At 32.2% G+C, this 23,814-nt stretch overlaps 4 protein-coding genes across 4 annotated transcripts; 3 read left to right on the forward strand and 1 right to left on the reverse strand.

Moving 5' to 3' along the window:
• Positions 1-4,934: 4,934 nt before the first annotated feature.
• LOC126674273 (probable aldehyde dehydrogenase) lies at positions 4,935-10,713 on the forward strand. Its single transcript, XM_050368699.2, has 16 exons — positions 4,935-5,260; positions 5,361-5,440; positions 5,709-5,812; positions 5,933-6,000; positions 6,097-6,154; positions 6,249-6,362; positions 6,601-6,684; positions 7,218-7,322; positions 7,801-7,914; positions 8,486-8,617; positions 8,720-8,809; positions 8,956-9,045; positions 9,225-9,434; positions 9,876-9,986; positions 10,249-10,328; positions 10,417-10,713. Exons 1-16 carry the CDS (start codon positions 5,187-5,189, stop codon positions 10,553-10,555), a joined length of 1,653 nt encoding a protein of 550 aa, XP_050224656.1. The 5' UTR covers positions 4,935-5,186; the 3' UTR covers positions 10,556-10,713.
• Positions 10,714-12,687: 1,974 nt separating this feature from the next.
• On the forward strand, positions 12,688-14,304 carry LOC126671014 (uncharacterized). Its single transcript, XM_050364704.2, has 2 exons — positions 12,688-12,799; positions 12,971-14,304. Exon 2 carries the CDS (start codon positions 12,997-12,999, stop codon positions 14,191-14,193), a length of 1,197 nt encoding a protein of 398 aa, XP_050220661.1. The 5' UTR covers positions 12,688-12,799; positions 12,971-12,996; the 3' UTR covers positions 14,194-14,304.
• Positions 14,305-15,589: 1,285 nt separating this feature from the next.
• LOC126671284 (tRNase Z TRZ1) lies at positions 15,590-18,288 on the reverse strand. The gene is made up of 8 exons (XM_050365044.2): positions 17,953-18,288; positions 17,541-17,703; positions 17,391-17,461; positions 17,197-17,292; positions 16,984-17,097; positions 16,621-16,689; positions 16,325-16,399; positions 15,590-15,907 (listed from the first exon to the last, which is right to left on the reverse strand). Exons 1-8 carry the CDS (start codon positions 18,199-18,201, stop codon positions 15,833-15,835), a joined length of 912 nt encoding a protein of 303 aa, XP_050221001.1. The 5' UTR covers positions 18,202-18,288; the 3' UTR covers positions 15,590-15,832.
• Positions 18,289-20,382: 2,094 nt separating this feature from the next.
• LOC126675409 (F-box/FBD/LRR-repeat protein At5g56420-like) lies at positions 20,383-23,434 on the forward strand. The gene is made up of 3 exons (XM_050370047.1): positions 20,383-21,461; positions 21,851-22,006; positions 23,074-23,434. Exons 1-3 carry the CDS (start codon positions 20,574-20,576, stop codon positions 23,392-23,394), a joined length of 1,365 nt encoding a protein of 454 aa, XP_050226004.1. The 5' UTR covers positions 20,383-20,573; the 3' UTR covers positions 23,395-23,434.
• The last annotated feature ends 380 nt before the right edge of the window (positions 23,435-23,814 follow it).

The following is a 23,814-nucleotide window of genomic DNA, read 5'->3' on the forward strand; positions in this document are numbered from 1 at the left end:
TGAATTCCCATCGATCCGGTGACCCCCCAAGTCATGTGCTCTATGATTTCAAGAAGGTCGGACACTGTTACCAGGTCGGTGAAATGCTTGACTTAGTGATGCTCATTCCTGGCGAGGTTGCTTCGCCCCTACTAGATGTGCTACGTTATCAATAACTAACACGCCATTGATTAAGTTGAATAATTAACTAACATAACAATATACATAAAGGATACAGTAAACCACAGTACTTGATTTTGAATAATCAACAGAGGCTTATGCTAGTTCAGATATATGCAAATCCTTTGGTCAAATGACAAAATTGATATTGTGTATTTATTTTTGTTTTTGTTTTTGTTTCAAGCTCAAATACTGGTCATAAGCTAAAAGTTCAAGGGCGTGCATAAACAAAAACTTGGACAATTATTCACTATTCTATACTGATTTTTGAACCGCTCAATTTAAAGTTCAGATGACAATCCAACCAAGCGTTGTTAGAATCATTGAGAAAAATTGCAGGAACACAGATTTGCGTAAATTCTAGGTCATTGGATCAATTCATTTGCACATAATTAAGCAGAAATCTCTTGGCTAGTCACTCTCTAAGTGGCACATTCAAAAAATATATAAGAATTAGACCACAGCTACTCTAATCAGCTTCATCAAATTCAAGGTTTAACTTACAGAAAGATGCAATGGAACTACCAGGAGTATCTAGGAAAGATGTCGTGGAGAAGCCATTCGACCTCAACTTGAAGGCAATTATCCCCAATAATTTTAGGCTCGGATTTTCCGACATGGAGCGGAACAAAGAAAGTTGTGGCAGCAGACACAACAAGGCGGCCATGTTGATCACACAGCTGGTCGACTCCAATGACAAGAGAGGCATGTGAAGGAACAGCTACGAGTGATCTCTTGAGCTGAATGCTCCCATCAGCTCCCACACCGGCTTTGGCCTTCTTATCGGAGATGAGCGGGATTTTATTGATGAAAGAGCAGGGGCGTGCATAAACACAGCCATAGACACTGCTCACATCCGGCCTATTCAAGATTGTAATAGTAATATGAGCAGCAGCTCCGGGGTTCAAAATAGCATACCGTACAAACACATCAACCGGACCATCGTCAAAGAAAGTTAAACCCCATGTTTTGATAGGCCTGACTTGTTCGTGTAGGACACGGTTCATAAGGTGGGGAAACATGTGAGGACGCATCTCGTGAAAGAAGAGAGTTCCTTTATTAAATTTGTCACCGTCTTTAAATGCTTCAAAACAATCAATCTCCTCGCCTTGAATGATCTCTTCATCGTCCAACCTTAGACCCACATCCAACGATATACTAACCTCGCAGTGAGGGAATCGTCTGATATCAGGGCCATAGAGAGTAATCTCAGCTCGACCGCCCGATAGATCCACTGATTCCGCCTCCACGTCGTCTTTTTTCATCTTGTACAGGTAGAGATCCTCCCAGTGATCATAGTGTGTCCTCATCATCATATCCTCCGGGATCTCGTCGGGGATTTTGATAACCTCGGTGAAACACTACTAGAAATCAGGCATTTAGCGACGGATTTTTCCGTCGCTAAATGCCTAAAATCCGTCGCTAATTGATATTAGCGACGGATTACCGACGGACTCAGTCCGTCGGTGGATTTCTGGTCGCAAAATTTTTTACCGACAGAAAACAAAATTAGCGACGGATTTAAAAAAAATTAGCGACGGAATTTAGCGACGGATTTTAATCCGTCGCTAATTTTTTAAAATTAAAAAAATATTTTTTTTAATTAAAATCGTAAAATGAAATTTTATTTAATTAATAGCCCACCGTAACCCATTCACCCGCGATAGACCACACACTGTCACCCACCAACAATCCTCGCAATCGACCTAACTTCCCAGTAGGTCACCCATCATTGAATTGCTCCCATCCAAAGCTCTTTAACTTTGGAGTTCCCCCGCGTGCAGCTCCATCTTAACCAACTCAAACTCTTATTACATATGTATGTATATTATATTTAAATATAACTAAAATGAGGAAATATTTACTCTCGTAATTTATATACTCCCGCATTATAAAATAATTATTTTTCATACAAATTATTTTTTAAATAAATAATTATTTTAATAATTATTTTAAATAAAAACAGTTAATTAATTAATTTTTAATAGTTAATTATTTTTAATAATTACTTATTTTTAATAAATAAATATTTTTAATAAATAAATATTTTTAATTAATTAATATTTTTTGTTAATTAATATTTTTTTAATAAAATAGGACTTTTAGCGACGGATAATTTAATCCGTCGCTAAAAGTTAGACATTAGCGACGGATTAAACTATCCGTCGCTAATTGATATACTTTTAGCGACGGATTCTAAAATCCGTCGCTAAAAGTGCATTTTTTTTGGCGGGATTCATCCCGCCATTTTAGCGACGGAATTTCCGTCGCTAAATTTGGCGGGATGAATCCCGCCAATTTTTAGTAGGATTTAGCGACGGATATAAAATCCGTCGCTAAATCCGTCGGTAATCTTCATTTTAGCGACGGATTTAAAATCCGTCGCTAAAATCCGTCGCGATTAAGCAGTTTTCTAGTAGTGAAAATTGAACCGCTCAGCTTGCCTCGCAAACACGAGTTCTCACCACGGCTCACAAAATCCTCGTTAGGCCTGAGGATAATTGAGTAAATATCCAATAAATACGGCAGTTGCTCAAAAGAAGGCCAATGAGCGAAATCACAAACTCCTCGCACCGGGCACTTCCGTTCTTCCCACATCTGATACAGATCGAAATCGAAATTTTGTTGAACAAGACACTGCTGTTCCTTTTCTATGTCTTGGTCTTCTAGTATAAGATTGACATAATCACATGATATCTCTGAAACATCATCTTCATGCTGTCTGTTTTCCAAAAATTTGTGATCTTCCCGCGAATCAAATCGTTGACGCTTCAACCAATTTCCGCCTTCCACCCAAATCGATCCGGCAACGGACGTCATGATAGCCTTTTTATTTCACAGGGATTCAGATTCTTTTGAAGACAAGTTTCAAACACCCCTATATTTATATAGTTCTAATTTTTCTGTCGGCGGAACCAATGAATAATAACCCTTCATCTTAGCCCTACATCTATTCGTTTTATAAATACATTCATTCGTTTTATAAATACTAGTTTCACATTAACTCGTCAATTTATAAATCATTAATAAAATTAGAGTAATGTTATATAACCCTCCTCTTTAACCCACCTTTTTTTAACCCACCTGATGTGGCATTAAAAGAGTGGCTCAATTAAAAGTTAGTATTTGAGATATATATTTTTGTAGGGTAATTGAACGAATTAAATATTGCCACGTAAGGAGGGACAATCAAGGAGGTACAAAATGGTGGGTTAAATAGCATTTTCCATAAAATTAACTATAATTATACAAATTTATTTTATTACAACTAATATTAAATTTTTTAATTTTTTTGTTAAAAATTAATATAGCATTTTCATTTATTAATTTTAAAAATTAACTAATGTAAATGACATTTATTTATAATTTACTATACAATAAATTTATTATAATTATACCATCATATTTATATATATAAATTAAATTAATTATAATTTTTGTTGGATTAGAATTGTTTTTTTAACCTTAAATTTAAATATTTCAACTTTCAAATACTCCTTTTCATATAATATCCAAAGTTTCACTAAGCCATTTTTTGGGACTATTTTAAAAAAATATTTTCATCAAAATATTTATAAAAAAAGCTTATTTTTTTTCATAAAAAACATTCATTTTCCACCTTTTCTTTTAATAGAAATATAATTTTTAGTAGGTTATTGATAAATTTTAAAAATAGGTTGCTTCTCTACAAAAAAAAACATAATATAAAAATGGTTTTTTTATATAGAAAGTTAAAATAAAACATATACATCTCTTTTTTTATTAAATATATAAATACATATAGATTAGATCATGGACAATAAAAATATATAAATTAAATATTATTTTAGTTGATATTAGTCAAAAACAACGTATGCATTATTAAGTGGTCTATTTAATTTTTTAAAAATTAGACTTGCAACACCTATTATTAAAATTACCCAATAAGTATATATATATCAAAAGGTTTAATATATATATTTTTAGAGGATCTAAGATAAATATAAGATCTCTGAAATTTAAAGCTCTAATTATTAAAAGCCTTAATCGTCGAAAAATATCCAAATTTTTCATTTTTTTTATTTATAACCCAAACTTTCAAAACCTTTAATTTTAGTCCATTTTTTAATTTATTTTTTTCAGTTTCAATTATAGCCAATTGCTCAAATTTGAGTGAAATTTTTTTATTATAAACTTCATATTACTTTATATTTGGAATTTTTGATGATTAAAGGATAAATTAAAATAACATAAAGTAATATGAACGACGTATTTAAATTTTTTTCCACTTTAATTTGAACAATTGACTTTATAATTGAAACTGAAAAATCAGAAGTGGGTTAAAATGAAAATTTTAAAAACTTGGGCCATAAAAGAAAAAAATCAAAAGATATAGTATTTTTAAATGATTAAATTTTATTAAAATATCAAATTAATTTTTCAAATAAAAATTTAACACATATCACTAAAAAGTTCAATAAATGTATATTTTTCAAAAAATAATAATATATATTTAAATATTTTTTTTGAAAGACCCATATTTTATTTAAAATTGGGAGCCCAAGACATAGGCTTTTGTGGCCTATATCTGGTGCGGGCCTTGATCTTAATTTGATTTTTTTACTTTTAAATAAAAAGTTTTAAAATATCTATTTTAGTTTGATACTCGTGGTAATGGCTTACTAATTAGCCAAAAATATATATTTTGTTAGTCCAAAATTCAGACGTTGACCGTATCACGTAATTCCTTTGCAAGATCATATTAATTCTTATCTTTTCATTTGTCTGTTGATTCTGTCTATTATTATAAATATTCTTTGGCTTAATGCTGGCGTGTACAGTTTCATCTGTATCATACACGTATCAGTTACGGCGAATCAATGGATCATGGGGATGCGAGATGTCAGCAAATTTCTCAGAGTGCGCAAAAAAGCTCACTCGCATGAAAGTGAGTGTGAGCAATTACACTTTTTTCTTTCTCCCAATAATATAAATACGGAGGACTCTTCAATCAGACTGTTCGACTAAATTCACTAATCAATTCCGCCATGTTTAGATTTGTGGGTACCAAATTATTGAGACCTAATGGTATCGCTTGCCTTAGCTCACTAAATCTTTCCAGGTATTTTTCTTTTACGGTGTTGGGGTTTTATGTTTTACTATCTAATTTGTTTTGAAATTAATGATAAGCTTTGTTTAATTGTTTTTGTGATGAATGGCAGATCAGTTCATTCTGTGCCTTTTGCAACAGTAGAAGTTGAAGAGATATCTGGTTCTCAGCCTGCTGAAGTGCACAACTTGGGTAATTTTCTTATCTTTGCTTAGTTATGCAGCACAAACACGGACACGGGAAACGGGACATTTGGACACGGGTACGGAAAAAGTGTGTTATCTTAAGGTGTCCTATATTAAAGATGAAGTTTCGTGTCCAAAATGCCAAGTGTCCAACACGTTTGCGAAACAAGAAAGTTTCCGGGATACCTTTATGATTCCTTCACCGTACCGAGAAATTTGCAATTCATAATGAAATGCTGTTTGATCGGAAAACTTTTTTTTTTTTAATTTTTTAGTGCAGGGGAAATGGACGGGATCTTCGAGTTGGAATACAATTCTGGATCCTTTAAATGGAGAACCGTTTATTAAGATTGCTGAAGTAGATGAAACAGAAATTCAGGTATCTTTAAATAGAAAACTGGACTGTATGTAAAGTTTCCAATGTTTGAGGTTCTTAGTGTTGATTTCTATGCACGTCGACCTGAACTTAGTTATGCTAAATGTTGAATTAATCATGCAGCCATTTGTTGAAAGCTTGTCCAAGTGCCCTAAGCATGGACTGCATAATCCATTTAAATCACCAGAGAGGTTTGTGTTTCTTGTTCATTTGTCCTGTTAAATCATCTTAAGCTCTACTATATTGTTATTTTGCACTTTAAAGGATCAAGAGGTGATATTGTTCAGGTATCTTCTATATGGAGACATATCTGCAAAGGTGGCCCACATGCTTTCGCTGCCGGAGGTAACTTCCTCTAAGTGCAGGAAACTTATGAATGCGTTTTGCTTTCTTCTTAGATATTAATACTGCAATGTGTTGCGATTTTTCAACATTTCAGGTTTCTAATTTCTTCACTAGGCTAATACAAAGGGTTGCTCCTAAGAGTTACCAGCAAGCGCTTGGTGAAGTTCAAGTTACTCAGAAATTTTTCGAGAATTTCTGTGGTGATCAGGTAGAATAAGAATGCTTCATTCATAGCATACATATGAGTGCCTAAAGTAGAATGCTTGTCACGCATCTACAATATATTTTTGAGTACCTATACTTCTATCTTTTCCATTGTTGGAGTAATATGCCTTGAACTTTAGCTGAATCCATTTTCTGTTTTTAAATGATAATTAATGCTATGGGCTAAAGATTATTAGCAAAAGTAACTTCATGCTTTACTCATGCACTTGCATAATTGGCAGGTTCGTTTCCTGGCAAGGTCTTTTGCGATACCTGGAAATCATCTTGGACAGCAAAGCCATGGTTTCCGATGGCCTTACGGTCCTGTAAGTATTAGTTTTTGTTTTTGTGGTGTTTCACTTTACATTTAAAGTATAAAAATATACTTTTTTTTCAAGAGATATTTTCTTTTCATTTTACTATGGACCTTAAAAGCCAAATGAATAAATGGAGTATAGGAAGAGTCTCAACATGAATGTTGCAGTTCACCATATATGTTTACTAAACAATTCTGTGATCTTTCGAGCTCGTTGTTTTTTGTTTTATAAGATTAGGAATATAAATTGGGCCTTTAATGCCAAATGTTTTAAGAAAAAAACAAAAAGAATAGTAAAAAGACAGCAATTATGCTATTTGCTTCTAGGTATTGATCAGAGATATTTTGTGTTTAAGTTGGATATGTTATTTTTTTCTTTACTAGCCTCATCAATCAATGTGTAAACAAGTCAGCGTGTGCAATATTTGTCTTAATGTCTTAAACTCTTAGTTAATTAGTTGATGTTTGAAATTATATTATTTGGTATAAAACTATATTACATGATGTCTAGACTTATATAAAATAGAAAGAATTTCCATGCAGGTTGCAATTATTACTCCATTCAACTTCCCATTAGAGATTCCTGTACTTCAGTTGATGGGCGCATTATATATGGGCAACAAACCCGTTTTAAAAGTTGACAGCAAGGTATGCAACTGAAAATTGCTTGGATACAGTTATTGGTTATGAATTTCGAGTTCCTGGCAATGGCATTGCATAAGAAAATTAGTGTGCTTCTGGTGATACACAAGTGAATAAACCACATTTGTCTAGTAATGGAATTATTCATAAATGAACCCATTTATCTAAAACAAAGATAAAAAACAGAATGTAATTTTGGGTTAGGTCGTTGCAATTTAGTAATAACCGCAAATGGCCTTATATGTTGGGTGGAATTGAGAAAGAGAGATGATCATGGTGATTGGTGATTGGTGAAAATAGGCCGTGTTTGAGCGAGCTTCCAGAATTTTAGCAGGTCTGTCAGCTTTTAAACAATTGTGGGCTACTACATCTAATGACTTTTAAGGTCTTTTAACCGTATTCCAAGCTCTAGATTTCTCTATGCTGCTCTATCACTATGATTTCTACGAAATGATTGCAGCTTCATGACAAAAATATCTTACAGGTGTGCATTGTTATGGAACAAATGATGCGACTTCTGCATCACTGTGGGTTACCAGTGGAAGATGTAGACTTCATAAATTCCGATGGAAAGGCAATGAACAAGCTATTGTTGGAGGTTGGTTCTGCAATATTTTGATTCTTTATTTTCATTTATAAGGGTTCATATAATTTTTTACTGCAGATGCTGTAGAAATATTGTCAGTTTTCTTGCATTTCCTTTTTTTATGCTTTCTCCACCATCATTGACCTATACTGCGCTTTCATTTCTATTTTATGGTGGGATTCTCAGTTCACCTTTTTTCAGTGACATATTCTGTTCTATGAAATTACCATTACTACTGTCTGTACCCCCTATGTAATGTGTTTGTCATCTGTGGATCTGCAAAAAGTTATCGAAGAAGAATTGATTACTCTAGTTTTTGTTTCAATCACGATTGTTCACATTATAGAAGAAATAGTGATATAAGGATTAGTCAGTGGAAGTATGGTGGTTGTTGTGGATGCGGTAATAGCAGTTTGCAACTGTAATTTAACTTAAGTAATAAAAACTAGAAAATTAGGCAGAGTATTCCTAAGTCCTAATAAAATGGCTGATGGGTGAAGATATGTATATGTTATGTTAGTGTATGGATTGTCCCTAAAGTATCAACAATTTTAAGAAAATGTCATCTTTTTTAATTTAATAGGCGAATCCACGCATGACCCTCTTTACCGGAAGCTCAAGAGTTGCAGATAAGTTGGCTGTCGACTTGAAGGGTCGTATTAAATTAGAAGATGCAGGATTTGACTGGAAAATTTTAGGTCCTGATGTTAATGAGGTATCACTGTGTTCTCGCAGGTTATTTTTTCCATTTGATTACATGCTGTGAGTCTATGCTTTAGTTTATCAAAGTTTTGCTCTTTTGGTTTCTGAATGACAGGTGGATTACGTTGCCTGGGTTTGTGATCAGGATGCATATGCATGCACTGGTCAGAAGTGCTCTGCACAATCAATATTATTCATGCATGAGGTTAGCTATTGTATTTTTTTTTCCATTCTGGCACATGGTACACCTCTCTCCATCATGTTTTTTTTAAGTCCTGTTGGCTTAACTGGGTGGGTTCTTGATTTCTTCCTTTTGATTCTTGCCATTGATATACATTTTTCCTGCTGCAGAATTGGTCTGCTACTTCAGTTCTATCCAAAATGAAGGAGCTTGCGGAGAGAAGAAATTTAAATGATCTCACTGTTGGTCCTGTTCTCACCGTAAGTTTTACCAGGATGATCTTCTCAACTGGATCATTGTGAATTTTTATTGTCTTTACTTTATTTTCTAACGAACAGTCATTTCATTATTCAATTAAGATCGTTGCTTGCTAGAAGTGATGATTCGTTAAATCTAGTTGTAAAAGTCTTGATCTTGGTTTTCCTCTTTGTCCCTGCAGTTCACTACTGAAGCAATGCTAGAACACATGAATAAATTGCTTGAAATACCAGGTTCAAAACTACTCTTTGGAGGCAAACCTTTGGAGAATCATTCCATTCCACCAATATATGGTGCTTTGAAACCCACTGCTATATATGTTCCCATTGAAGAAATGTTAAAAGAGAAATACTATGAGCTTGTAACCAGGGAGATATTTGGACCATTCCAGGTAAAAAAAACAAAAAAAAAGCTTAGTTAAAATATTCTCTTTGTTTTTTTTAGTGGGCTTACAGAGCTTCATACATACATCTGAGCGAAACTAGCCATATCTATCAATATGGTTGTCTCCTTGAAAAGTTGAAAATTAAATGACTTCAGATAAGCTAATTTCCACTTGGATAATGCATGACATGTTCTTCTTAAACACCAGTCGATAGTTCAATTGCTCATTTCTTAAAAATAGTTGCCTTTCGATACAAAATATATTTGTTTCAGGTAATATCAGATAGTATCATAGGAGTTCATTGTCCAGTGTGGCTGTCTAACCCCAGTAGGACCATCTTTACTCAACTTTTGTGAGATAAGATCATAGTGTGCGAATTGCAGCTTACTGTAATTTCTTTCAGGAGTTGAAGTTATTGCCACCAAAATAAGCTAATTTCATGTGTAGGTTGTTACTGAGTACAAGAAAGATCAACTCCCGCTGGTTCTGGATGCTCTTGAGAGGATGCATGCACATTTAACAGCTGCGGTGGTTTCAAACGATCAACTTTTTCTGCAGGCAAGATTTTAAATCTCTTTCTTATCACCCCAAGTTTCTAAAGCTTAGACTGGTCCTTTACATCTATGCACACGCACCTATAAGTTACATTTGATCTACCAATCTCCAATTATGGGATTGGTTCTCTCTTAATATTCTGATTTATAAAGCAGTAGTAATCCTTCACAGCATGATATGAACCTTTCTCTAATAAGGTCAAGACTGCGATCTTCAATGATGTCTATTGGTTTATCGATAGTAAAAAAAAAATGTGAATTTGCAGGAAGTAATTGGGAAGTCGGTGAATGGAACGACATATGCAGGATTAAGAGCAAGAACGACTGGTGCTCCTCAGAACCATTGGTATGTATACTGTTACATGCACATGACACAGTACGATCAAAGAGATTGCTGTCAGGTCGTTAATGATAGAAAAAACTACGTTTTACAGGTTTGGACCTGCAGGAGACCCGAGGGGTGCAGGAATCGGGACACCAGAAGCGATAAAACTAGTATGGTCTTGCCATAGGGAAATAATTTATGACATTGGCCCCCTACCAACGCATTGGGAAATTCCGCCATCTACATGAAGAGTCGATAACAGGAAAAAAGAAAATTATGTAGCGTTAAATCCTTCTACATGTTGCTATTGTCTCTAGTTTAGTGATGAAATAAAAAGAAGGAAATTTTGTAGCTAGCTATTAATTAGATGTTCTTCAGCACATCACTTGATTGTGATGTTATATTATGATCCGAGTAATAGTATGATTTAAGAGTAGATAATTCAAAAGTTCTCTAATGTTGGGGAGATTAAATAAAATGAGTACTGATAAATGTCTGTTGGTATTTTAGTCTTTTTCCTTTTGGGTAAAAACACGATTAGAAGATTGGGGTATAAAGTGACTGGCTCGGATGACGAATCTTGTATTCATAATCGGGATTCAAAACATCAACTCTTAATTTTATAAGTACTTTTTTAAAATAATAATAATGATAAATTTAATTATTATTAAAAACTAAGTTAATGTAAAATGAAAGTAAAATGATTATAAACAAAATATAATTTTGTAAATCATTTTGATGTTTTCTAATTTCATAGACTTATAAAAAAAATACTAATTTAACAATCAAATTCAATTTTATTTTTAACAATTGATCATGGAATAGTCTAAATGTAGATAAGTGTGAAAAGGGGGTGTGAATTTGATATTGATGGATGTTGAGAATTATTTATATGTTTATCCTATCAAAAGGTCCATGTATTTTTAATTTTTTGTTTATTTGATTTCTCGTTAAAATTTGTTGTTCATTAGGTCCATGTGTTATTCATTTTTTATAGGCTAATTACTTAAAAACCACCCATCTTATAATTTTTTTTCATTTATACCATGATCTAGAAAAATTTTCAATTGTACCATATTTTCGATTTTTATGTTTCATTTGTACCCCAAAATTAAATTTTTTGATAATTTAATTAATTTAAGAATGAAAATATTAAAAACAAGATACATAAATAATTAATATTAACGTTTTATTAGAACATAGGTTAAAAATGAAAGACTAATTTAAACTTCTTTTCAAAAGAAAATAGGTCAATTTAACTCATTAGGTAGAGATGAAACATAAAAATCAAAAATATGGTACAATTGAAAATTTTCCTAGGTCATGGTATAAATAAAAAAAAATTACAAGGTGGGTGGTTTTTAATTAATTAAACCTTTTTTATATAATGGGTACTTATGGACGGAAATTGTGAGTTTACACTTTACAGCTCACTTGCCATTAAGTGACTAAAACTTTTCACGCCAAAAATAAACTAGTCCCTTTTAAAGTGTAATGGTGTGCCTTATTTTGCTAACATGTCGAGTTAGATGATATTTAAATTTGATCTCACGTACATTTTATGATGAACATAATCAGGCTCCTTTTCTGTCACACAAAGACCTAGACATCCAAAATAAATTTGTAGAGACTAGATAAAAATAATTAACAAAAAAATTCAAAAGTGAAGCATCAGAGAGATGGGTTTGACCATTTTTAAATGTATTGGAAATTTAGTTAATTTTAACACCTCATGGGCTTTTAATAATTATCCCTATTAAATTTACAAATAAAACTAACAAAACTCATTTTGCTCTTTTATCTTGAAATGAAAAATTAATTAATTTTGATTTAATTAAATTAGCTATTTTGAGTTAGATTAATAGTTTAAGGACTTAATTGGCAAAAATTATAGTGTACAGACCGAATGGGCAAAAAAATTATATTATAAATACAACTGTCTCAGATACAAGTGTTGTGCATCTCACTCTCCAACTAAATGGGAGTGAAGTCTTAATTTGGAGATTTTTGATAGAGTGTAGGACATATTTTTAACATTTTTGGATGATGGGATTCAAGTTGGATAAAAGTGAGAGTGTAGGAATCTAAATATACGTTTGACCTTAAATATATGGTTTTAAACAAAAACACCCTTAAAATAAAAAATTGTAAATTTGCCTCATTTTACTTTTTTAACTCCAAATGGTTTTCGACAAACAAAAAACTCCAAATGGTTTAATAATTTTTTTGCCACCCTCAACTCCAATTATTCTAATTATTTAGTGCCACCTCAGTTAAAGGGTAAAATGAGCGGAATTTGTCAAAATATAGATGGTTTTGGTCCAAAATCATGAACTCGTCCTTAATTAATATTTGATATTAAATTTAGGGGGCAAAATGAACCTTTGTCGCAATTAAACTAACCCCTACAGCAATGCAGGTAAACCCTTAAACCCTAGCGCCCAAATTCGCAGCTCCCTAAGCTTCACTTCTCCGCTCTTCGCTTTCTTCAGGTTCGGTCATCTCTGTATATTCTTAACTCTTTTCATCGTTTTAAGGTTCTGCTTTATCATCTTGTTGTTTTTTGTGGGCTTCATGTTTTAGGGTTTCGTTGAATTTGAGAAACAATTACTATTATTTTTTACAATATTTAAGATTTTTTGTTTACATTTTTGTTTCTTCAGATCGGTTTAGTCTTCAATTTGCAATTATGTCGTTGCTTGATGTGATCACCAAGGCGGCTTCGGTGAATTCGGAAGTAGTTTCAACCCAGTTAGAATACCCAATTGTTCTAAACTCAGATGACATTTTTCTCAAATTGAAGCCAAATCCGGAAACCCTAAATCCTACATCACTCGCTACTCCGGTTATCGGGTGGCAACTTGCAGAATCTGATACCCATCTCATTGAATTGGGTAAAAAGTTTCATTCGAAGCTCAAGAGGAAACTTAAAGACACTAACCATTTTAATAAAGATGAGTTTTGTGAAATTTTGAACTCTTATCTTAAGAAAATTGGAGACAAAGTTGGGATTTCAACTGGTTTAAGCTCGTCGGATGATGGGTATAGCCGGGCCTTGATTGAAAAGATTGGATTTTTGATGGGTCGAGATGTTGCTGGTTTGGTTCTGGATGCTTGTGTTAGTTTAGAGGCATGGGATTTGGTTGAAACTTTGATTGTTAAAGGGCTTGTTGATTATTCTTGTTACTCGAATTTGGTTACCAGCCTTGTAGCAAAAAAGAGGTCTGATTTGCTTGTTTTGAGTATTAAACATGCAACTGATCTTGGATTGTCTGACTTGCTTCGCATTTTGAAATTTTTTCTCCGTCCATCGAAAGAGGCGTATAGTACTATGGAAAATGTAAGAAAGGAATGGGAGAGCCAGGCATTATCGGCTATCGAGATGCTGAAAAACAAGAACATTTCGGATAAGAAACAGCGCATAGCTAAGGAGGCTGCAATTTTGCTTATGCTTGCTCATGATGGATTCTCAACATCTGAGCTATGTCTACATTATTTGTTGGCTTCGGTCAATATTGATGAAGTTATATTATCATCTTCAATCCGTAAACTGAGCGGTGAAGAGATGATGAGTTTGATTAGGTACCTGGGAAAATGGTTGAAGAAATATGAAACGTTTCCACAGGCAGGGCCGTGTCCTAAGGCTTCTTCTACACTGGATTTGAAGGCTTGTGATTGGGTTCCTAAACTTGATGATATTGTTAAATGTCTTGGGTTGGTGCTGGATGAGAACTTCTCGTCTCTGGTCTTGCATTCGGAGTTCCATGAAGAGGTGAAAGTGATTGAAAAAATGGTTAGTTCCCTAGCTTTAGAATCCAAATTTTGTTGCTCTGTGGCATATGTAGTTGAGAATTTGAAAACTAATAGTTTAGGTGAACAAAATTAGGAGATGTGACTGCTACAGTCTCTGATTCATAGTTCATTGATAATTTTGGTGTAACGACAGTTGTAATTCTATAATTTTTGGATAAGAGTTAAGTTCACAACTCTTTTGTTATTTATTTTTTATCAATTTCCTTGGTTTTACTATGTTAATATTACTACTGCAAATATTCCATTACTTGACCATAAATAGCATGAAAATGCTGTTTCGTAGTTTTAGAAGCGTTTCTAGAAATGAAAATGAAGAACTCGAGAAGTTTTGGTGCAATATACAAAGTAGTCTCTTATTCATGCCTAGTGTCCAAGGTGAAATTCGGTGTCTTCTAGTTTCGAAATAGGTGCGCAGCTATATAGAAGTACGTTTTCACAGTTGCATAATGTGTTCTTTGCAGCAAATGAGTTTCATCCTGAGTTATGATTTGCTCTTTGCAGAGAAAATTGAGTTGTTGTGGAGACAATTATTTCATATGATAAATGTAATTTGGTATCATTTTGTTTGTATTTCTGTTATTTTTAAAATACAAAGATCCCCGCAACATTGAAGTCATGAAAGAAAGAAAAATGTCGAATGAAAAAAAAAATTGCATCCTGGTGTTGCATTTTCATTATCAATCGGTAAAGAATTCTGGTGTCAGCTAGGGGTGCTCTTCCTTCTCTTGGGGATTGAGCATCAATTGCAACAATTTAGTAAACCTTTCGTACGAACATCAATTGCAACATTTCGATAAACCTCTTATTGGGATATAGAGGTAGAAGTATTAAGATTGTTTCCTCTCGTATGGCTCGAAAATATGATATACTCTGTGGTGGATGTCAGCAGCGGTTCAAGACCGTTTATCTCCAACTCGTGAACGTCGGTATTAAGTTATATGACTGCACACTGTTTTTCAGTTTTGCAGTTTGATCAATGATTGTTCGATCTATAGTTTTTCACTTTATCATTCCAAACTAAAAGTGATCAAATTGATTCATTTATTGGAATTTTAATTTTTCAAAAAAATTACAATAAATGAACCAATGGATTTTTTTGATTGTGAAAAGAGAAAAAATCAAACTATCTATTTAGTATAATTATTTTAAATTAATTAATCATGTAATTAAATAGTTAAAACTATATAATATACAATTATTTGATCTATATTCATTTATTGGAATTTTCATTTTTCAAAAAAATTACAATAAATGAACCAATGGATTTTTTGATTGTGAAAGAGAGAAAAAACCAAACTATCTATTTAGTATAATTATTTAAAAATAATTAATTACGTAATTAAATAGTTAAACTATATAAAATACAATTATTTGATCTAGATTTGATTCTTAATTTTAAATTTTCTTACTTTTTATTTTTGCTTTAAAATTTATTTTTCTTTTTATATTTCAATAAAAGCAAACCGAAATGAACAAAATTAAACTTTACTCTAATTCTGTTCAAACTTCCAAATCCAACCGAAACCCCGATTGCACACCCTAGTAACAGCAGAAACCCATTTCAAGATAATTTGAAATTTGGTATCACCACTACCATATCAAAAAAGATGCATGATCAAAGAATATAAGACCTCCCTTAATTCCTAGAGTCAATTACACTTATCAATGTTACTGTTTTTCTCACTGGGAAACCTCACTTCTTATCAAGCTCATCAGAATCCTTCAGTAAATGCTGACACTCGGCCTTCTAAAGGGGGCGGTAATTTTGATACAGCTTCTTCAATTTCCTGATAAATGACGACAGACAGTGTTCTTAGTTATGACAAAAATAACACAGAGCCTTACGTGCTAAAACGAAAAGTCTTGGTTACATACTACATAATACACATTCAGAATCTTATGCACCCGACATGTCTGAACAGGAGATGCTCCTAATGTGAGTTTAAAAAAGTATATGGAAAAAAACAGAATAAAAGTAAACAAAATGCAGGTTTTATAAGAAACTAAAGGCATTCTTCTATTACGAGTCAAGGCTCAGTGCCATACTTCCAGCTCAACGAGACTGAGTGGTGACACGAGAACTTGTTTTTTACTCCTTTTACCTTTTAGTTTATTATTTTCAACATTTTTATCTTTGGATGTTCTGCAACTGGATTACATACCACATGTACAAGAGTAAGAGCAGGAACTGTTAGAAAATATACCTCCACTGTATAACGAGCTGAAAAATGAATCAGGAGTATTGCTTTGTTTTCGAATCTGTCTGCATAATTAACTATCTGAATGCACGGAAACAAAAAAGAACTCAGAAAACGTCAAGAGAGTATGCAACAAAGAAAGTCTTTCGAATTTCAAAGACATAAAAATATCATCCCATACTTCAATGGAGCAACTTATCCTACCACAGAGACGTTGCTCACACATCTTCCAACTTTTTTCTTAAAAGTATGCACGGATATAACTTAATAAAGTTAGATTTTTTTTTCAAAGGGAGCCTTACCTCGGATAGATGGGTGTGTCCATAATCTCTTGCATGCTCCACTTTCACCGCGGCGTCAAGAAAAGTGCTCTGTGCAAGAGAAGGATTTCATGCTATATAATTTGTTTTCATTTGACATATTCATTATGCCTTATGTTTCCCGATTCTATGGTATGAGAGAAGAAAAGCGGGTTTTTTTGCATAATGTTAAATACAATGAAGCACACGTGTTACTGCTTAAAAGTATCTAAGACGATCAACAAGCCACTGAATTTCTTCCTTGTTTTTAAAAGAATAATTAGATAAGACATAAAGAACATGCTAGACGGCAAGCAATAAGACAGGCTAGACAGCAATTAAGAATTAAGAAAAAAAGGGCTGCACCTCCATGACAAGAATCCTTGCTCTCAAAGCATCAATATTGTTTTCATCAATTATGAAGTCGGACATGGTATCACCAGTAAAAGCAATTTCTGGTGCAGTTACGCTGTTAGTAATCTGTCAATAAACAAATTGAGCTTTGAGATGTAGAACCAAAATGTTTAGTTAAGACAAAACAAAAGCCAAATATTTGCAAAAGCAATAGAAATAACAGACCTCCACACCTGATGCCTTCAAGTTCTTAATCTCATTCCCGGAAAGGCCAAGGTATTCCTGCTTAAGCTTATGTTTTATAGAGTAAACCACATAACCCTGCAAAGTATCAGGCAGAATTCCATCACTAACTCACTTACTCGTTCCAAATACATCTTAACAGAAACAAATCTGGCACAATACAGAATCAAACTTACTTGGCTTTGTATCGCATGGTATGTCCTGAATGCTCTAACCTTAAGATCCTTTCTCATATAAAACTCTTCTCCTAAAACAACAAGTCAATTGAAACTAAGAAAAACAACCATGAGAACCTAACATGTACAACTAAGGACATAAGAAATTACCCACATCCAAACCAATCAGATTAACATTCAGTTCTGATCCATCTAGCTTTCTATGTACTTGCAAGAGCTCCTCCACAGTTTCTTTAATGGAAGTTGGCACAATAACTGTCGGAGGCTTCATACGATACAAGCCACGTGTAGCAACATACATAGGCAGTCCTCCCTGGAAATTGGACATAAATTTATAACAATGTAGTATAAAACTAAATATTAAACAATAAAAACCAAATATTTGTATAGTTTTATAAAACTGGCTTTTTGGGAAAATTAAACTAAACCAAGAAAGGTCCAATCTTTCACAAAAAAGAACTGGAAAACTAGAAAAGGGCTGATATGAATATAAAAAAAAGTTGAGTAATTTTGTAAACCCAGAGACATAAATTCAAAAAGCAAAGAAATTAGAGAGACTAACAATGTGATCCATGTGGGCATGGGAGATGAAGAGGAAATCTTGGGAGATGGCACGTTGTGGGCAGCGCCCAATATCGAAGGCTAGATTGAAAGAAGGGAAAATAATGCAAGTTTCATGGCCTCCGATTGATAATCCCTCGACTGGTTCTCCTCCAACTACTGATATTTTCTTCTGTTTTTTTGCTTTATTTTGAATTGGAACTGAGTCTTGCTCTGGTTTTTGTTGCTTTGATGAACTCATTGAATTCATTCTTGCTATCTGGGTAGTGTTTTTGTTTTTGGGTTGTTCTATTTGGCTCTCACCTCCGATTGTTGACCAGTAGCGGTTTTGTCACAGTGATATACTTAGCACACTACGACTCGCAGTTTCTTGTCATTGATGATACGACTTGTAGTCCGACTCATGGTAATTAATAAATCCTTTAATATTCTGCTTTAATTAAAGCTTTGCAAAACTATTTTCTAATGTCAAATTATTAACCTTCTGTTAAAAAAATGTCAGATTATTAATTATTTAGCGGAATTCATTTTACGATTCATTATTAATCATTTAATTTATATTATTTATAATTTAAATTTAAAAATAATTTTTCATCAAAAACAATTAAAACATAATTTTATAATTTTATTAACTTTTAACGGATATTATTATTATTATACTTTTTATATTCTTTATTTGATCTCCAACTAATTTTATATATATATTTCTTTATTATTTTAAATTTTCAGTTATGGTTTTATTATACCATTATTAACATTCCGTTACTAACTATCAAATAGTAAAAAATATAAATTATTAAATTAACTTAAATAAAAACAATTTAGTAAAGGTTATGATTAAAATTTTATTTCTCGTCTTCCCTAAGTTGCACAGAAATAAAAACGGCGAAGCGGATTTTTTCAAATTACAGGGAATGAAAACGTGGAGGAAACGTGTAGATATTAAAAATATATGGGTATATTTATAAGTGTTAATTCCTAAAAAAATCACGAACTTTACACGAAGTTTCATTTTACTCATGACCTTTAAAAGTTGTCATTTAAAGGCACGAACTTTCATTTTATTTCAAATCTATCACCAAAGTAAAATTCAGTGTATTTTATCTGACTAAAAATTCCTAATCCTAGATACTCTAATTGAAAGATAATAAGATTTGATGTTTATTAATAACTTGAGTCTTTTATTAATGGTTTAGTGAAGAATTTAGTCAATAAAAATACATTGAAATGATGAATTTGATACAATATGAAAGTTTATGCCTTTAAATGACAACTTTTAAAAGTCATGATTAAAATAAAACTTCATGTAAAGTTCGTGATTTTTTTAAGAATTAACCCTATTTATAATATTAAAAGTTATAAAATTATTTATATATATATATATATATATATATATATATAAATAAATAAATAAATAAATTTCATAATTATAAAACATATAATAAATTCAATAACCATAAAGTCTATGGGTAATCGATTAGACCTTTTATTTATAGTTAACATTTTTAAGGGTTTTTAACTATTTAAGAATATATTTTTTTTATAGGAAACATGTTTCTTGTTTTTTTTTTAAATTCATCGGATCTCATTAAATTGAATATGAAACAGTTACATTTATAAAAAACTCAGGATAATTTGAAAATTAAACCTGATAACCTGACATGGAACAGACAACATGCTGCCTGATTCGCAGACCTTACTTACGAAAATAAAAATAAATTACTAACTGTTTTGCGAATTAAGTGCAGTCTTCAATCACTCTGCGTTCAAACTTCTCCAAACACCCGCAAACTCACAGCATCCGATTCAATCAACACTTGATATAACTCCTTCTAAAAAAGAGACAACAACTCCTTCTAAAAAGGAGACAACAAACCTTTCACAGAGAAAGGACAACATACCTTTCATAAAAAAAGTACAAAATAAAACATTCATAAAAAAGACAAACAATACAAAATAAATAAAACTAATATAGCTCATAGACGAATCCATTTTACTACTAAGAGATCTTCAATCTATCGTCGCTTCTTGATAATTGAATTGCGCTTCGTGATAAATTTTAATCCGTCAGAAAAATGAAAAAGAATTGCCTATTTATTATATTCTATGAAATTAAAATAGCATAAACAAAAGGGGTGGCTACCGTCAATAGAAAAATTAAGCCATTGACGGCTGCCGAAAAAAAATAAAAAAAAGCTTTAGGCGGCTAGGGTTTATTAGAGAGAAAAGAGAAGAGAAGGCGGCTAGGGTTTCGAATAATCATTAAACATGTTTCTTGTTAGGAAACGAGTTTCCAACTTTTAGTATTTACGGAAACGAGCCCGAAAAGTTTCGGTTGAGAGTTTCCAAAACAGGAAAACTCCTTATACACATAAGGTTTCCGTCCAACCTAGCTTCTTCCTACACCGATTTTCTCTCAGAAATAGTTGGATTGGAGCTATCATACTTGGAATATAAGAGTCTAGAAAAAACTCAACCACTTCTGAAACAAAATACAGAAACACATAAACCCATCAATTCTTATAGCTTTTTCATTGTTTCTGCAATATGCGACAACTGATGAGAAATCAAAAGGAACATGAATGACAAACCCGACCAAGAATTAAGCTAAATCACAACTCCATGGATAGAATCAGCACCAGTATAGACGACTTACCAGACTCAATTCTTCACCACATCATATCACTCCTTCCGACAAATCTTGCTGTTCAAACAAGCTTAGTGTCCAAAAAATGGCAGGATTTATGGACATTCAGTTCTGATCTCAGTTTTGCAGTTCGACTTTTGAACAGAAATATGATGAATTCTGTTGAAAGGGTACTTCTTCTTCATAACTTATCCTGCTTAAGATCATTCACTCTGACCTGTTTAGTCGACGATGATTCCTATCGGGTTTATTCGTGGATTTCCGCTATAGCAAACCGTAAAATTGAGAAATTATCGCTCGATTTGTTTCATATTGTATCGCCAATTAAATTGCCGGCGTGTTTGTTTACGTGTCAATCATTGACAGAGTTCAGATTATCCATGGATTATGACCTTGCCCTTCCTTCTTCTGTCAAATTATCAAATCTCAAGAGCCTGACTCTTCAGCGTGTCAAATTCCTTGATGAACGAGCAATCCAGTCACTGTTTTCTAGTCCATTGCTGGAGTATTTGTTTGTTGATAAGTGTGACTGGAAGAATCTGAAATCTGTTTCGATTTGTGGCCCGAAACTCTCGAGCTTGTCGATAAATGATCATGTGATAATCAATAAGAAAATCAGTGACAGGATTGTGGGTGATCCTGATGGCTGTCAGGTTTTTATTTTTGGAAAAGGTCTTAAAAGTTTTACGTACAGAGGCGAATTTGTTAATGATTATAACTTTTACGATGCTTCTTCTATAGTCGAGGTTCATATTACGGCTGTTCAGTGGGATGCATCGGACATTTATTGCAGCCGCCTCACTAATTTGCTTACAGGACTTTCAAATGTCAGAGACTTGAGGTTATCTTCTCAGACCCTTCGGGTACGTCGCCTTTCTATTTAGTCTTCGGGTACGTCGCCTTGTTTGTAATACGGTACCTAATTGAGATTACCAAACTATGAATTTCGTAGCATCGGAAAGTCACCCAGATATTTCAGATGAAATAAAATCATCCAAAAATTTCATTATGATGTGGACATTCGCTTGCTGCGTTCGATAATTATTTTATAATTTGGTAACTGTTCTAAACTTTTTTAGTTCGGTAACCTCAAAAATAAGATCTTGTAAAATTATATATTTTACTTTCACTTGCGCCAGAATTTTTATTAAAGCGTGACATAAAATCTAATTGGTACGAGATTTGTTTCCGGAGAAATTATATAATAAAAAGGAAGATTTTTGTTTATTAACTGGATTGATTTTATTTTCAGGTTCTGAATTATGATCAAAGGCTCATTAGTCAGCTGCCTATCTTTAATAATTTAGCTGGACTAACAATCGATACGGCGTCGGTGGAGTACAATAATAAGGCGCTGCAAAATATATTTGAGAACTCTCCTCATCTTAAAACTATCGAGTTTATTCAGGTAAAGATACTATTACACCAAAACTGAAACGTCTAAAGTTGAAAAATTAAGAAAATTTTCGAAAAGCAAAACGTGGATAATTGATCTTGAGGTTATATAAATAATTATTATTTTTAATTTGTTCGCCTAATTTTAATTTATTTTGTTTTGGTTGTTAAGTCAAGTTTGCACCTTAACATTTTTTTTATATTATATTTAATTTATGTTACACGAAAATAAATATACCAAAACAAAAAAAATACAAAATTTTAGAACTTTATAAATTTAGTCTAAGTTCAAAGTTGGACTTAAATTTTAAAATTTTGACTAAAAAAAAACTAAATCCGTTTAGGTATATTACACTTTTTCTATAGCATTTATAAACATAAAATTCCAAAGGCTTAATTTCTTAAAAAACCCTCACCTTACACTTTTTCTTCGTTTATACTCTGACCTTGTAAAAACACCATTTGTACCCAATTTTGGGTTTTTATGTTTCATCCCTACCCAAAAGCATTAAATTGTACTCTTTTCATTTGGAAAAGAGTTTAAAACATACTTTTTTCTATTTTTAAAAATACAAATAAATCCTTAAACTTAAAAAATAATCAAATACATCCAAATAATTAATTAATTTTTTAAATTTTATAAAATAAAAAAAAAATTAAAAAAATTATTATTATTTTTAATTTTTTTTGTCGGAGATATTTTTTAAAAAAATTAAAAAAATTCGGAAATATTTAAAAAAAAAATAAAAAAAAATATTATTATTTTTAATTTTTTTGAAGAAGATGGTACTTTTGTACTATTAATAACATTAATATCTAATTAGTATATAAGTTAAAAATGAAGGATTGTTTTAAACTCTTTTTCAAATAAAAAGAGTACAATTTAATGTTTTTGGGTAGAGATGAAACATAAAAACTCAAAATTGGGTACAATCGGTGTTTTTACAAGGTCAGGTATAAACGAAAAAGAAATGCAAGGTGGGGTTTTTTTTAAGGAATTAAGCCAATTCCAAAAATATTTTCAAAGTCAAAATGTAAAATTTGATAAACCATTCATTAATGTGTAATGATGAATTTCAGGGGGTTAGTTTGGGTCCTGAAGATGATGAAGATTCAGGGAGATCATATTCAGTATCTTCAAGTGATTTATCAAATGTGAAGAGTATTGAAATCAGACATTTTGAGGGAAGCAGATGGGAAGAGATTTATGTGGTGAAGAGTTTGCTGAAAAGAGCACCAAAACTAGAGACTATGGCTATATCATGTTGGGGTAACCCTAGCTCCCTTATGTTGACCAAACTTCATGAACTCTTGCTTGATCTCCCAAAAACCTCTAAAACTTGTCATCTTGTTTTTTTTGATTATGATAGTTATGGCAGAAAAATTAATTGCCAAAACTAACTAACCGAATTTAAATCGAACCGAAATTTCGAGTGTCGTAATAGCATACAGGTTTGAAATTTGTTTCTTTTAACCTAATTTAGGTTCACTATGAATTGTGTGATAAACCTTTCATTAACTACTTATAAATTATGTAGCATTTTACATTTAACTTTTTTATCATCCATAAATTATATATGTAGTGTTTCTCTACTGGAGATATATTATTATTGGGCTGACTGATCTGTTCATATCCTGCTCCCTTGATAAGATTTAAACATTTTTTTAATATATATTATGTGCCCTTTAATTATTTATTTTTTTATGAATACATGTTATTAATCCATTTATTATTAAATAAATTATATAAATTTTTAATAAATTGTAAATATAGAAAATAGGTGAGATATATAATAATCATATAAAAAGTCTTTGAGTTAA

This window comes from Mercurialis annua, linkage group LG3 (assembly GCF_937616625.2).
Source record: "Mercurialis annua linkage group LG3, ddMerAnnu1.2, whole genome shotgun sequence".
Lineage (NCBI taxonomy): Eukaryota > Viridiplantae > Streptophyta > Magnoliopsida > Malpighiales > Euphorbiaceae > Mercurialis > Mercurialis annua.